The sequence below is a fragment of the Aquila chrysaetos genome, chromosome Z, assembly GCF_900496995.4.
Source record: "Aquila chrysaetos chrysaetos chromosome Z, bAquChr1.4, whole genome shotgun sequence".
NCBI lineage: Eukaryota > Metazoa > Chordata > Aves > Accipitriformes > Accipitridae > Aquila > Aquila chrysaetos.
Genome location: NC_044030.1, coordinates 52,010,553 through 52,026,762, shown reverse-complemented (window position 1 = coordinate 52,026,762; position 16,210 = coordinate 52,010,553). Strand labels below are relative to the sequence as shown.

At 37.3% G+C, this 16,210-nt stretch overlaps 1 protein-coding gene across 5 annotated transcripts in view; it reads right to left on the bottom strand.

The window, feature by feature from the left end:
• Positions 1-16,210, bottom strand: part of TTC39B (tetratricopeptide repeat domain 39B) — a 77,539-nt gene that overhangs the window by 16,461 nt on the left and 44,868 nt on the right. For all 5 annotated transcript variants that reach the window (XM_030004249.2, XM_030004253.1, XM_041120819.1 and 2 more), the window contains 10 exons: positions 12,014-12,118; positions 9,383-9,514; positions 7,367-7,443; positions 6,141-6,208; positions 4,710-4,774; positions 4,437-4,542; positions 2,974-3,039; positions 1,258-1,366; positions 319-386; positions 172-231 (listed from right to left, as the gene is read on the bottom strand). In XM_030004249.2, the coding sequence (XP_029860109.1) occupies positions 172-231; positions 319-386; positions 1,258-1,366; positions 2,974-3,039; positions 4,437-4,542; positions 4,710-4,774; positions 6,141-6,208; positions 7,367-7,443; positions 9,383-9,514; positions 12,014-12,118 (856 nt within the window). The remainder of the gene's footprint in view (positions 1-171; positions 232-318; positions 387-1,257; positions 1,367-2,973; positions 3,040-4,436; positions 4,543-4,709; positions 4,775-6,140; positions 6,209-7,366; positions 7,444-9,382; positions 9,515-12,013; positions 12,119-16,210) is intronic.

The window sequence follows — 16,210 nt, the reverse complement described above, 5'->3', positions numbered from 1 at the left end:
AGTCTCATTTACACAGAGAGAGCTGGAATCAATATTGACACTGAACGTGAACAGGGATGAGAGCATAATTATCAGTCCAACTAAAATAAGTTACTTAGATGAATTAGCTATTTTTTTCCTCAAGTTGAACACTGAACAAATAAAAACCTTAAACAGAAAAAATTAATTTACCTTTTCAAAATTTCCTTTCAGTATATCTATTCTGGCAGCATAAAATAGAATAATGGAACCCTTGAAAGGAGATGAAAAAAATACCCAGTTACTATTTTAAGCTTAGAGAACTACATTACTGTTATAAAATTTATTGAGAATACACACATTTGGAAATTTCTGGAGGTAGGGTTCAAGGAGACTGTCTGCTTCCTGAAGGTTGGCTTCTCCTGTACCTAGAAAACATAACAAACCAACCTCAATGTACTTAAAAAAATGAGTTTCATGGTTTCCAAATCATATTATGGCTTGAATAAAGGATAACGGCTTTTATGCAAAAGCAGAATTATTTAATCATATTGTGTTTCTATAAACATGAATTCTTGTCCTGAAGATACTAAGTGCTTTTAAGATAGTAAATGTCTGTAAGTAGAAACAGAATAGAATATATGAATACTCTTTAAACTGTTCCATCGTAGATCCTAGTTATATTTTGAAATCCCTTTAAGTGCTTTAGCAAGTTAGGAAAACATTCCTCAGCTGCCTCCTTTCCTAATTTTGAGCTCAGTGATGAAGTACAGGTGATACTGAAAGAAATGAAGTTCTCCTTAATTTCCTGATGAGCCTGAGGGACAAGGACTAAAATACTTCCAAACTAAAGAACATGAAAACATGTATCAAAGATGCACATAGAATTAATGGTGACTTTTAGCTGCATGTGGCAAAAGCAATTAATTCTCTACATGTTTGAACTCCCAAGTAAATTGTTTGGGAGTACAGACTTCTTTCTAGAGATAGTTTTCACGATATCTGACATTAATTTATGGATAAGGACTTCTCTGAACTTAAAAGTGTTTTGTGATATTTTGCTATTGCGTGTTGAGACAGCCCTGCAAATGGAACAAGATGTCGGTATAATGGTATCTACCCTCACTGTTTCTGCAGACATAGCTTTGTCAGAGATATAGTTTCAGATCATAATTAAGTATACAGCAATCTCCTGTTACAAAGCTAATTGGCCACAGTTTTGAAATTCAGTTAAAAAAAAAAATCACAGTATCTATCATAATGTGTAGCATGACTGAACAGCTACACAGTGGGTCTCACCAAGGATTAAGGAGACGTAAGTATGATAAACCAACAGGGTGAAAGTACACAGAATGGCCCTCAAACTGCTGCCAGATGCGCCTTCCCGTAGTTGACAGAGGCCCAACTCCTAAGAAACATCACAAACACATGCAAAATTAACTATCAGTATACAGAGTTACTATTAATAGTTGCTGGCTCCCCCAAATCCAGTTTTCCTTTCAGATTTAAGTATTTTGTAATTCAGCATTTTGTTATCTCAGATCCAACACAACCTTCTGCCAAAACAGTTCTGCCACAGCTGATAGCACTCAGGAAGGAGAAGATTAAGCTAACACTGAATAGAATTACCAATGCATTTCAGTGCTCTGGTGAAATGGGAACACCACACAGACCATGCAGACACAGGTCTACATCCCTTTCCCACTATTTTCTGACTATGAGCCTTTCAGAATAACATCTTTAAATCTATGTTCAGTGAAAACTTCTCTCAACTGTTCCAGTGCTACTTGTTGGCAAGAGTCTTCCTTCACAGGAATCCCTGGTTATCCTCAATTCCTTCCATCAAGTCAGCCCCTACTTTGAGGTTCTGATCAAAATACTAGCTCTGCTGACACACCAACTTCTAGATACTGTTTCCAGAAGCTACAATGGAATTTGTGTGCGCTGAGAGAAAGGAATCCAGATTCATGGAGACTTATCAGCTCTTAACACATGAAACTTCTTCCCACCCTTTCCAGCTTATGCCCATTACATGACAGCTTGACTGCTTGGGGGATTGTTGAGAATAGCTCAGAGCTTCCCTGCTCAACACATCAGATTTCAACAGTTTTGCCTCAAAACAAGTATTAACCTAACAGGAGTTTTATTGCATAGCAAATTGATGAGTTATAGGGGAATTCAAACATCATACAAAAAAATGTGGTGATACTCCAAAGTTGTCTGTTATTTTCCTTTCAGCTTTTATTGCCTTTTCAGTCAGGGCAAAAATGTGTATTACGGAAGAACTTCAGCATGAACCAGGTCTCTCACAGGAAGAAACAGAATGTATCAGTCTCTACTGAAGTCTAACTTTACATAAGCAGAACTGTATTTGTGGACAAGCTAACAGAAATAAGACCATATGGTGACTCTTTGTCTCATTAATAACTTGAAGTTATTCTCTGGGTTGCTTTGTTTGGGTTTTTTATTTCTTATGGGTGCAAAAAAGAGTTTTAAAGAGCTGTAAGATACTTAAAAAACAAGGCTAGGTTTACAAAAACAAGGCTATGATTACAAATACTTTCCTTATCCATGAAAAAAAGATGTACAGAGATTCCACAGTGAACACATGATACTCAAATTCCTTCTCCCAGAGAAATGGGCTGGGATTGTGGGTGGAAACATGTAGAACTGATTCCCCCTCAGTTACTGTTATGAGGAACATTAATTTCTGACTGTATAGGCTAGAAAAGAAAGCTGATATCCTCTCCTTAAGGATCAGCAAAAGGAAGGGAAATTGCAATTTCAAAACCTCTGAAGTAGACTGATCATTTCCCATAGCTGTTCAAAATCAGGATATGACCATGTGTGCTTTTATGCCTGCATCATCTAGCCCACTTCTCATCTTTTTAACACTACAATACTGATAAACAATATAGATCATTACACTGTTAGTATGAAATATATGACATTAAATCCATACAGTCTTTATCTGAGAAAAGACTAATTTGAAAAAACAAGTATCAGATCCAATACCCTATTGCCAGAAAATCCAATAAATTCTAAAAGTCGGAGGATCCTTCCTGGTAAAAGCGACAGCATCTGAAATATATTTCAAACAAAAACAAGGTAAATAAAAACCTATATACATTAAAAAAGTAAAACCACTATAAACTTGAGCCAAAAATGCCACCTACTATGTTAAATGCCAGTAGACATAAGTGAAAAGGAAAACACAAAATAACTCAAAAATAGATATGCATGATCAACAATATGCAATCAGTCTGCAGCTTCAGGGAAACTCAGATCATCCAGCATGGAAACAGCAAGACAGAGTCCAGCTGTGCTTCTTCAGATAATGACAGATATTTCTGTCTTCAGCTGATCAGAACTGTTTGAAAATTGTGGCTCATTTGGAATGAAAGTGTTATCCATTTCGGTGGTACTTACAATCTACAATTGCCATCTTCCTTTACCCCCAATCAAATGACACAATGGTATCACGAAAGTTCTACTTGTTCCTACTGTGGGAGCACTGAATTAGCAGACCAGCAAGCATACTTGTGTTAGAAATACTAGCTATTGTTATCATTCTTTAGCACTCTATTACATGCACTTTTTCTTCCCCTTGTAACTGCATTCTCCACATGCTACACAACAGAAAACTTACAAAGATCACCACCACCTTTTCAGCAAGCACTACAAAAAGGTCTATTCAAAGGTCAGTTTTTGAAAGCTCCATTCATCCTAACACACTCTGCCCAGCAGAGACTTTTTCTGTTAAGCTTCCTACTGAGGAGACTTCACGAAGAATAGGAAAGGTCAGAGCACTTATGAACACAGACATCTACCAGTTGCTTGGGTTTTAAAGACTGACAGGTGCATATAGACCTGAGGAGTTCTGACCATACTGAGAACTGGCCAGCTCCAGTCTGGAATGATACAGAAATTAACATACCAGCAGAAATCAACTCTCACCATTGCCACAACAGATGTGAAAAGGCAACTGTAGTAAATCGTAAAGAAAAATGCTAGTGGATGTGCCCGGTTTTCTTTTGCACAAACTCAGTAAACTACTGCTCATTATTCTGAATTTGTAATTACCTACGCCAATCTACAGTATGCCACTGAAGCAAAGCATGATATACATATGGGTGTTGGAATAAAAGCAGTCACTCCAGGTATCCTGTAATCAACAGCATCAGCATCTTAAAAATTCCTGGTACACACAGGTAGATGTAGCTGTTTTTCCTCTTAAGAAATACATAAATTAATTAGTCCAAGAGAATTAAACATAATTCAGAATAACTTAGTAAAAAGATCCTAGAAGGCATGCATGCAAAAAGCCACTGCTGTCTTCATATTTCATAAAACCTTCAAAACCTGTATCTCCATTTTACAAATGTGTATTTTTAAACAGGATTGCAGTACTGTATCTGCAAAGAAAGAATCCTAAAGAATTATCCCAATGGCCTTTCTGTAGTCTGAAAAAGTCATACCAAGTTGAACGCTCCAATTCCAAGATTTACTCCTCCTTCAAACTGGTAATAAGTTTCATTTTTGCTTTTGCTCCCCTGAGTCATCTGTAGCACCTGATGACATTCTCTTTTGATGCAGGAAAAAAAAGGAGAGAAGGAGAAGCACGACTTAGAAATCACATGAAGTATAATCATCATGACTGCTATAAAAATATTTCTTTTTATTTTGGAGGTATTAATGCAACTGCACCTGCTTATACCAACATTGAATCCAAGTGTTTTCTAATGGCTTACTTGTATATTTGGTAACTTGTCCTAATTTTGAGGCCACCTTTGATAAAGTTGATCATGTTTTCATCCTGGGGAAAAAAAAAAAGTTAATTGTACAGAAACGTGCATTCAGCTATATATATATAACACACACATAAAAATCTTCCAGCTACAGTTAAATTTATTTGTAACTTAACAGTTGTTGGAAATATTAAAAATGTGTTTCAGTTATTAGACTCATCTCTGAGACTGAAGTTAACACCCTCCGGTGTAACATTGCTCTGGTGCATATTACAAATTTTAAAAATTAAGAGGGTGGTGAAAAAAAAGTCAGTTACTTTTAACAGAATTTCCAATGCATATCAATGAAACAAAAAAGCTCTCCACCAGGTGGTGCTGTAGGAACTTTTAAGAAAGTTTTGAAATACCGATTCTGACACACGCAAGTGAGCCCGGAACCTGACAGATGACAAACCAAAGAATCCCCTGAACGGATGAATTCCCTTTGCTGATCAACAGTACCCACATGTACTACCCAACATGTGTGCTTACTAACCTCCAGAAAAAAGTCAAAGTAAAGCCGCAATGTACTTACTAGCCATCAAAAATAAATTCCTGAAAAGCAAGATGGTTAACACCTCAACAGGACAGAATTTTTTCTCTTAGAACTCACACAGAAGAGGAACATGTGCAGGCATTTCAGAAATGCACATTTAAATACTCAGGAACAGCATACATGATGTGGAAAGTGAAGCAGCACAAAAAAAGGCTCAGCATCATCAACCAAAGGAAATTCTGGCTTCTACAAAAGGGTCACCATTTCAAAAGACCTCAGTTGTTTTGTCTGCAAGACTGAACAACCAAATGCAAGTGTTTTAGTACAAGAACTCTTGCTACTTCTTTCTTGAATGGTTACATTTTCATTATCGTCATCATCCTCAGATGCTAAGGCACGCTCATTTTATAATCATTCATTACTATATTGGTCCTGACACCATGTCAAAAGTGCATGGAGAATGATACTGAATTGGGAGACAAGCACGCATCAGTTGAAGTTTTGTTAGTTGGGAAACATTCTATCCTTTTTGTGCAAAAAAAGACTTGCACTTTCAAACAAGACATTTCCTTATACTTGAACATCTTTTTAAACAAGTGCTGGACACTGTCAGATGTGAAGCAAGTCATTTAAACATACCATCCTCATAAGACTGCAATATACCTTAGGTTTTTGTTTCTTTGCTATCAATAACATCTTTGGTTATTCATATAAACAAAGAGAGGATTTTGCTGGGTAGCACAGTATCTACCCATACTTTCAAACACTGCCTTGAAATAACATTCACTCACTAGGAAAAAGTTCGCATTTTAAATACCATATCTATTGTGGGAACAATGTTTCACAACTACTAACATCTTTCCATTAAACATAGATACAAAATAAACAATTGACTTTACCTGTACGAAGGTGAGAGCTGCTTTCTGTAGTAAGCATTCAGCATAGCAGATTTCAGCATGCATTTCCTCTATATAAGAAAGAAAAGTTATTTAATGTCAGCAAAGTTAGTGTCAATATTATCTTCTTGGGGCATTGGAACAAATAAAATGCTGCCAAGAAAAGAAAAAAAAAGCAGAATTCTGCTGTTGCCGTTTTGATAACTGCTGAATAATAGCTGTAACACACAAATCCCAATAGAAGTCTTCTATTTTGCTTCTCCTGAGACAAAACCTTTGATCTTGCCAGAGCTGACTTCAGTCTAGGGCAAAAGCTACTTGTCATTCTGGTGGATGCTCTCCTGTACTTTCCATCGATCCTAAGTTTAAATATCACCCTACAGCAACTAGGTCTTCCAACCCTTCTTCTATGTCTTAGTAAAAACTTTTACAAATGAATGGTAACACTCACTGTGGCTCAGGCTTTTCCTAAGTCCAGTAAGACATTATGAACAGGTTTTCACTAAGTCATGCTCAACAAACCAAAAGCCCCGGGCAGACTTTCTGTCCTCATGCAGCACTAAAGTACATTTGACTTAGCACACAAGACGTGAGCAAGACATGAGCTACTCTGCACCCATGCTGCAAGACCAGCCACACGCACAAGGCTGCAGTATGTACAGTGCACATGTGGTGAGTTTGATGTGTCCAGTATTAAAGAGGATTCTTTTGTGTCAGGTTAGAAAAAAATGCATACTTGATTCTGCCCAAATCAGAAATAGGAGATCAACATTTTCAGAGCCATGAACAATGTACTGACACCATTTCCCAAAACACCTTAAGGCAAAACAGACAACCACAAAAATTAACATATTCAGATTCCAATGCGACTAATGACAAGGACATATTCCATAGCACCAATGATTCTTAAAGTTTTGGGAGCTGTCTTAAGTAAAAAAACAAACAAACAAAAAAACCAAAACGGAAATCTCTCTTCAGTCCTATAATGTATTGTGAAAGACATTCCCTTCTTAATTCATGCATGTTCAGAGCCAAAAAAAAAATTAGGTTGAACCCCCCATTTTGAGAAGCTTTGCATTCAAATTCAAAAAAACCCACCATATAGATGGTTGGTTTGGTTTTTACTGTAAGGCACTAGTCAAGTTACAGAGTTAAGCATATTCGTACGCATTGGTAGGGTGGTTTTGAGCTTTTTTCACTTTATTTTAATTGTATTATAAACCACTTACCTTCACTCAACTGATCCACTGACTGTTTAGATACTAGATTGGACAAGGATTCCACCACCGTGCTTCTTTTCCTGAATCTAAATCAGTTGTACGTGGAAGAAAAGAAACCCACACAGCTTGAGTGACATTTCAAAACAAACTTTAACTTAATTATTTGTAATTTTTAACCATTTCCAACCACAATTTATAGACATTCTTACTGAAGTGATGATTTGCCAATAGTTGCAATTCTTTGAGTAGTCTAATCATGGCCACTGGTATGCATCTAGACTCAGAAGCCTATCCAACCTTAACTGATGTTCCAAGCATGCATTTAATCTACTCTAAGTGTACAGTAACTTCCACCCCACTTCCACCCACCAGCTGCAGAGGTCTCTCTGATGCTGGGCAAGCCACTTGAACTGGACTTAAAAATTTTATTAATTACTTTTTTCCATTTCTTAAACTTGCACTCAGAATTAGAACGAAAAAATCAAAGGGAGCTCTGTTTTCAATACAAATGAAAACATAAATACTTCAGTAATTTATGGCACTTTTATGCCAGATATTATGTCAAAACAGTCACATATTTTACTTTCAACAGATCTCAACTGTCCATGTTATAAACTGCTAGTTTATTTTAGTATGGCATTCAAAAAATGAATTCGTTACTATTTACAAACAACTCTGCTTGATGAAGAAGCTAAAGAAACAATTCTGCATTCAGAAAAGGAATGTACTTTGTAAGCCAGGAAGTCATTAATTATAAACACTGAGCATTAGCTTATCATTTGTTTACACTATTCTGCACACTGAAAAGCACAGGATCCTAACAACAAAGATTATGACACTACAGGTTAACATAATGCATACAAAAAAATATGGTCAATTCAGGCACATGTAGTTCTGGCAATTCTTCACCTTGGACTGTTTCATTGCCTTTAACTTGCATTTTATGAGTTTTGTGACAGACTAGGCCAGAGCACTTAAGCATAAAAGTCCGTATCCTGAAGAGATGGAGGCACTCATTGAAACCATCTGAAGTACAAAGAGACACCTAATTTTCAGACATACTAAACAACATAGTTCAGATTAAACAGTGAATCCATAGCACACCTGAAAAAGAGGCAGAAACTGCTGACCCTTTATTTTCTTCAGCAGTATCTGATAATTTTGTCCTGTTTCCTTTTCTTTTGTTTGTCATTGCTAAGGAGGTGATGTTAAATGTCTAAACTAACAACATTTGGAGGTAATTTCTTTGGAGAACATTAATGATAAATTATGGCCTAACCAATATGATGAAGAACCAGTTCAGTAGAATAAAGCACTCATTTCTGGTTTTGTCAGAGGCTTGTTAAGCACTTTAGTTTTGACAACCCATTTTCTAAGGTTTTTTAATTAAAAAAATAAAAGGTCACTAATAACTTCTATTTTCTACTCTATTTCACTGTTGTTCCAACCAAGACAAGAAGCAAAAGGTACAGATCCTTTTCTTGATGGGAATAATAGCCCTTTAATTTTAAGGTAAGCTAAACACTTATATTTGGAACAATAATACAAAAATTGCTTTGGTTTTAGAAGAAGCCTCAGTAGAAGCTTAATCCTATTAGACTATCAGGTCCACCTTTGCAAACAACTTTTATAAAAAGAGTATTGTCATGATGAAAGGGAAAATTAAAAATATGGAGCTTTGAAATTGTTGATCCCCAGGGAAAACAAAAAGTCATAGGTTGAAATAGCTCAGGCAGTTCAATCATGTAGTGTCAGCTTACATGAAGGTATACATACCCAACCAAACATTTAACTAACTTTAGAGGCCACACATGCCCAGACCCAACAAATCTGTCATTTCCGCAATACTAGGAAACATATCCTTACCCATAATAATTGGATAGTGAGACTTACTCCACCTTTCCAAATTTAGATCAGTATCATACTGACAATAGCCTGCTTTGAAAGTGTACAGACAGCTGGGATATCTTACTAAGAACACTTAGTGGATTAAGTACCTCATAAATGTTCACTGCTTAAGCTTACCTTTGACAGGTTTGCAAAGCTTCCTTCATTGTAGAAATTCCCATTTGTATATCCTGCTGTTCAAAGGTCATAGCAGCTTGCATAACTAAAATAGTGCTGTACCCAAGGGCATGGTACATACTATCTTTAGACCTAGGGCAAACATATAAATCTTGTGCATTTAAGCAAAACTTTAAATTACAATACAAAATTAAATGCTGAGACATTTGCATTAATTTGTGAAAAGTCAGAAGAATAAAGTGGGAAAGTAATGGACATGAGAACACAACCTAGCAAGTGTCATCTTCCACTGGGCGCTACAGGTCTGCCTCCACAGGATACTGTCACAGCAAGTTCCAGAAAATATCCTAACTGGGTTACACAAACATTTGCACTTAATTACATCCCATTTATAGTCTGCTGGTATATCAATTTAATTTAGCTAATTAAGCCTTGACATAAATACTCGTCCGTGTGCTTTCACTTAGCATAAGAAGTAAGGACATCCTTCTACTTGATCCAAAGACACAAAAATCTGCATTTGCGTCATAAAAAAGTCAGTACACACACGCTCAGTCCTGCATAAATGGCTACACTGAATCAGCCTGGCTTCCACAACATAATTACACAATCAAAAAAAAAAAAAAAAAAAAAAAATTGTTGGAAAGTGGCTACGGGAGGTCATATACTAAAACCTAACAGTTGCAGCAGCACTATTGCCAACACTATGTCAGGTGAACTCAGGTTTTGCCTACCCAAGTTTCTAGTGGTTCAAGAAAATGAAGACTGCATAGCCCTCTGGAGGCCTCTCTGATACTGTACTATCCATGTATTTTTTCCTAATGTCCGGTTTGAACCTCCTAAGCCTCAACTTGGGGTGACTGCCTCTTGTCTTACCATCTGTCACTATGGAGAAAGATGTCTCTGTCTTTGCAGCTTCCCCTCAGTAGCTCCAGACTGCTGGTAGATTAATGCCCAAGTCTCCTTTTTCCCAAACCAAACCAAACCCAGCTCTCACGATCTTACTGAGTCATATGTTCTAGTCTTCTACCCATGCTGCTCGCTCTCTGTTGGATCCTCTCCAGTTTCCTCGAGTTTTTTTCTTCTCCATGGAGCCACCCACCAAATGTAATTCTGAAGACAGGAAACTTCAGCAGAGTCAAGGAAGATAGACCCTTGGGCTAAGTGTTTATTTCTTAAATATATCAACACTTTCCCTGAACTTTTTACATTATTTAAGGATTTAAGTTTAACTTTCTTTAAAAGTCTATTTTTCACTAAAGCAATTGGCTTTTTCATTTTTAAAGGTGGCTTTTTGTTTCCTTGCTAGGCTAGGTCCTCCTTTGCAGATTAGCTGAAAACGCCATAAATTAAGCTCAAAGTCTATTAGCTGTCAGGGATTCGAAGCATCAAAACCAAGGAATTTACAGTATTTTTTTTCTTCATAGAAAAAGTCAACTAAAAGAAATACTTTACTGTAAATAAAAACACTATTGTATGAAACAAGGTTTTTTTGTTTTATAATGCAAAATGAAATACGTATGTATGAAATTTACAAAAAACACTTGGGTAATTATGTGTGTGTGTATTTAGTAATACACACATGCACAATCCTTGCAGGTAGGATTTGGTATTTTGCATACTACCAAAAAATAATTTTAGCATACACAAGTGCAGGTGGGCCTTCTCAAAGCGTTGCTCTATCACAAATAACACTCCGCAATGCTCAGAGAAGTGAGCTTGGGTGTAAGTATAGCTCATCTGAAAAGGTGTTATTCCTGCCTACCTCCTCTACACTTGAGCTCTCCATACGACTACAAGCCAACACTTGATAGCTGTGTCACCCTCCCAAGGTTTCATTTAACCATGTTCTTCCACCTGTCCATACTGCTGACCTAACAACACCAATCTATCATTCTCAGTCTTACTATCACCAAACTGCAGAGCAATAACTTTATACCTTGCTCTACTACCTCTCACTGACACATCCCTCAACATCATACACATCTTTGAGACACAGACAGGAGAAGAACAGTGAACGGGATTCAGATCCCAGTCCTAAAGAACAGCCACCCAGATTGCCTCCCCAGGCAGTCACAGGTAAGCTAGGTTTATCCTGCGAACCTGTCGGTATTCTTTAGTTCCCTCCCTCTGCACTGCCATGCTTTTCTTCTCAGTGGAGAAAAGGCAACAGGGGAACTACAGGCAGAATTAGTCAGAAGATCAAAAGGTGGGCTTTAAGGGTAAACACTACTGTGACTCAAACATAATATAAAAAGCAACAAGAAGAGTATTCTGGAGTTTTGTTCCAGCTTTGTTGTCTTGTCAAAAGCAGTTCCACTGTACAAATTCTCTGATCAAAGATACATTGGATAAGGTCTTGCTCCCCTGCTTTTCCCCTCTGCACAAGGAAAGACAGCTTGAATGATAAACTCCAACAGAACAGTTCAGTGCTTCATTAACAGGTTTTGCGATGGTCTTAAGGAGAAACAAGTGCACTGCTAAAACCCAAAGATACTAAGAAATGCTTTTGGACAAAAGGGAATAAGTGAAAACTACTGTCTTCAGAGGCCTTAAATTAATCTTCAACTACCAGACAGCATACTTTACACTATCTGTTTACAGTAACTTCAGCAAATAACAGGATCTCACCATGGACGAAGTAGTTCCAGGGCTTCAGAGAACTTATTGTTCAGAAATAAGTTCAGTGCCATTGAACATTCTTCCAGAGCACACTTGAGATCCATCTTGGATGCCCTAAAAAAAGGCTCTTGGTTAGTCAAACTGTAAATATAAAAACAAAATGAAAAGATCTCTTTTTCCCCTAGATAACATAGAAGGTCTTTTATAGCAATTTTTTTACTCGTTTTTAAAATCTAGCTTTACAAAAACAAGTCACATGCATAACACTTTATCCATGCTACATGGGTGTGCCCTCTTTGCTCATTAAGTGATGTTTATAGCTTTGTCCTCCTTTTTTTACCAGTCAATATGCAATGGAGTCACTTTCACTGCTACGTATGTAACACAAATACTCTGAACTTATCACTGTGTCCAAGCTCTTAATTCTCCGTATCAGTACAAATGCAGTTTCAGACTCTGTATTCATATCTAAGTCGAGAGTGATGACAAAATAATATTTTCATCCAAGAAAGCAGTAAACAGACTCTCACTCTGTAAACAGCTATGCCAAAAATAGTCCTGTCAGAAGCCTGCAGCTGTGCCAAAAGCTTTTGTTGTTCCTAACTCACTGCAAGTTAAATCACTTGCACTTGCTTAAGAGGAAGCCATCTAACAAAACTGCTGTCTCAGCCAGTTTTGTCTGGAAGACTCGGGAGCACTCACGAACTGCTCCATGGGCGGAACTGGTGACCAACTGGACATTCACGGTTGTGACAAATAGATAGAAGCTACACAGCCTTCAGTGTACACAGCTGGATCTGGAAAAGACAATCTGTCCACAGCTTTAAAACAACAGGTTTAGGCCCTATAATGGGCTTTATCCAAGGAAGGTTAAGCAGTGGTAAGCAACAGATCGTGTCAATGAGATGAATATTTAAGTGCTGACCAAAGAGTAGAACCCTGAAGGAGGAATTTAAGAAGAGAAACAACAGAAGAGTGCAGCTGCTCTAAATCTGACAGTAACACACTCACACACAAAAAACAAACCAAGAAAAAGGGGGACATGGAAATATGACTAGACAGGTTTTTACACAGAATCATCAACTTGCCCTACCCTACTCCTCTCTCCATCACCTAAAAGCTTTGAGAACATTGGCTCTGGTTTTTGTATCCCTTCTGGGGCAGAAAATTGGGATAAGGCTAGATGACATCCCAAAACACTTTTTCAGCTTTATTTTCTGTCATTTTTCAGTGCCAGTACTTGAAAAATTCACCTTCTGTAGAAAACTAAAATCTCTAACACAGTTCTTGGCAACTGCTAGATATTTATTATTGAACATACCAAGCGGCAAATCCTGCCCTTCATAATGAAGCAGTGAATTGCCCAACAGTCGAAATCTGTCCGTTTTACCGTCAGATTGTTACCAACAAATTTAAATACAATTTAAATACATTTTCTCCCATACTGGGATTCAACTTGACTACTATTTATACAATTTTAAGATTTATGTAATTTAACCTACAGCCCTTAAAAGTGAAGTGTTTGCAGCTCCGCTTCAACTGTTACCACGAGCCACTGGCTAAGCTTTCGCATCCTCTGGCTGGGCAGGCTCTGCAGGAAAGGTCACGTTCTCGGTGCAACCAACCTACAGCCCCGACCTCCCGCTGTCCAACAAAAGCACCGCTGTCACACCAGCAGAGAGGGGACACTGTGGCGATCCAGTCAACTTTCTTTCCCCCAAGCCTTACCAGCAAAGCGGCCGCCTCTTTTCCCATGTGCCTAGGGCTCCTGCCAGCCCATCACCCCCCCAGGTTTCACCCCAACATCCAGTCCTAGGTGAGAGCCTGGGGAACGAGCACTGCAACGTTTGCCCTACTGTATAGGGTATAGGTACGGCTACAAAAGTCTTTATTAGCCTGTAATGATTCGTACTGCACAACTACTGGAGAGCAAACCTACTACATTTGTGCTCTCTTCATTGCTGGCCTATGTCACCAATGACATACTGTCCCATTGCCACTATCAGTTTATGTTCTCTCACTTAAATACCCTTAAGCTAGATAATCTGAGTTGCCTTCCAATATTCTTAAATGTATTTCATGGAAGTTATACTCTACAGCAAGTTTACTTAGGTCTATGTATAAATACATAAGCCCCAATAACAAGTAAAAATCCTTCAGACAAACAATAGCAGTATCTTTTTTAATGCTGCAGGGAGGCAAAAAAAAGGAGTCAGCATTTTGTTGTTGTTTATACACCACTTTTCATACCCTAGGCTGCACTGGAAAATATAGAACATAAAGGTACAATTTATAATTCAGACTACACTGGTTAATCTTAGTTAACCTGTTATCTAGACGTTCATTTTTTACAAGGCAGTTCCACTAATTATAAGAATATATTACGGTCTTTTATTTTTATTCAGAAAGCTTTACGTTGTATATTTAAATATAAATGCACTGGTTTTATTGTAAACTTTACCTTTGAGACTACTTTAACTGAAGTGTTAAAATTGAACTGTAAAAAAACCTGGGGTTTGGCTTGTTGGTTTTTTTCATTTTCAAAGTCCTAAACCTTTTGGTATATAAAAATGCGTGATTCATCTCTAAGATAGTTGATAATCAAGGCTACTCAATGACAGAAGTATATCTGAGTAAATCCATAGGTTTATTTTTCAAATTTCCCCCACTACACATACCACATCAAAAGTTTCTGAAACACACCTCTCAATGAAAAATTGAAAGAGCGAAAATGTTCAAGAGAAGGAAATGTTCCAAGATGGTTACAAAATAAGACAACATTTTCACTATGAATTCAACAGGATCATGCACAATTTTTGGTTTCCTCTTTTAACACAGTTTGCTTAATCTTTTTGATCTTTTACTTTCTCCTCTGCCTCAAACACCCCAATTAATTATTTCCCTTTGGCTCCTCTTTGATGAGAGGAAAAGGAAAGCGGTATATCAAGCATATGATTTTTCGTCAGAAAGCAGCAATTTGCTGTAGGTCACATAGGGTTAAGAACTTTCTTCTTCATGTTTCAGTGGACACAGCTTTTTATCTTTATGATGCTACTTGCACCGAAATCAACAGGGGACTTTGCACTTCTCAGATCTAACTTAAACAATCTTTGAAAAATTAGAACATCAGACATTAAATTGTAAATGCAAATCATCACTTCATGTTCACATCTTGCATGGATATACAGGCCAAAATAGCAAACTGCCTTACAGTTCTAACACAGAGACACCTTCTACCATTCCTTGACCAAGAAAGCCATGTAGGAGACACGCAGAATATCTATCTCCTCACATCCTGAATTCACACCTTCTGTGCTTCAGTTTAGGAAAAAACCCCTCAACCTATCAAGACCAACCACAAACTCATTTTGTATTTTACACATTCTAGCTTCTAAACCCAGAAAATAAAATTACCTGGCTGAGCATTTAGTTTGGATACCTGCCAAAGCCTCAGCCTGTAACACCTCTCCATACTCCCAAAGTAAGTTTTTTTTCCAGAGCCTGGATCAAGAGAACCACAGACTCTAGATTACAAAGCATCCCACCTATTTGGCAAAGGAATGGACTTAGCACACTAATCTGCTCAACTGGTTAAAGGTTTCCCATTAACAACAATCACTAGAACAAGTATGCTTAAGATCCTACACTTCCCACTAAGTAAAGCAGAATTAAAATGTTTACCAAAACAAATATGAAGAAAGCAATTGTATTTGGGTGCATTCAGACTCTGAATATGTAAACAAATCTGTCCAAATTAAAGTATTTATACAAGCAGTAGAGAAATGTACATATTTATGTCCTCTTCAAATGTCTTAAATAGTGTGCCCTCCAAAGAACAGTGTTAAGAAATAAAATAATAATAAAAAAACACTCATTTATAATGACTGGAAGTTTTGTAAAACACTATTTTATCAGCTAATTCCATCTGTTAACAAATCACTTCCAAAGAAATATTTTTTAGCTAGATTTAGAGGCTGGTTTTTTTTCTGGTACTTAAGCAAGGACCTGAGTTAGTCCTTCAGTAACATGTCATCACCACCACTGTGTGTTCCCATGCTTCTACATCCTCATTTCACGTTTGCTTTTTAGGAAACTTAAGTTTCACTTGGCCATGCCTGGTTAGATTACACATTCCATTTGCTCTGCCCTTCCCACTAGGAAAAATAGCTAGTTGCTTTCAAATAATTTCTCAAGAAGGGGAAAAAA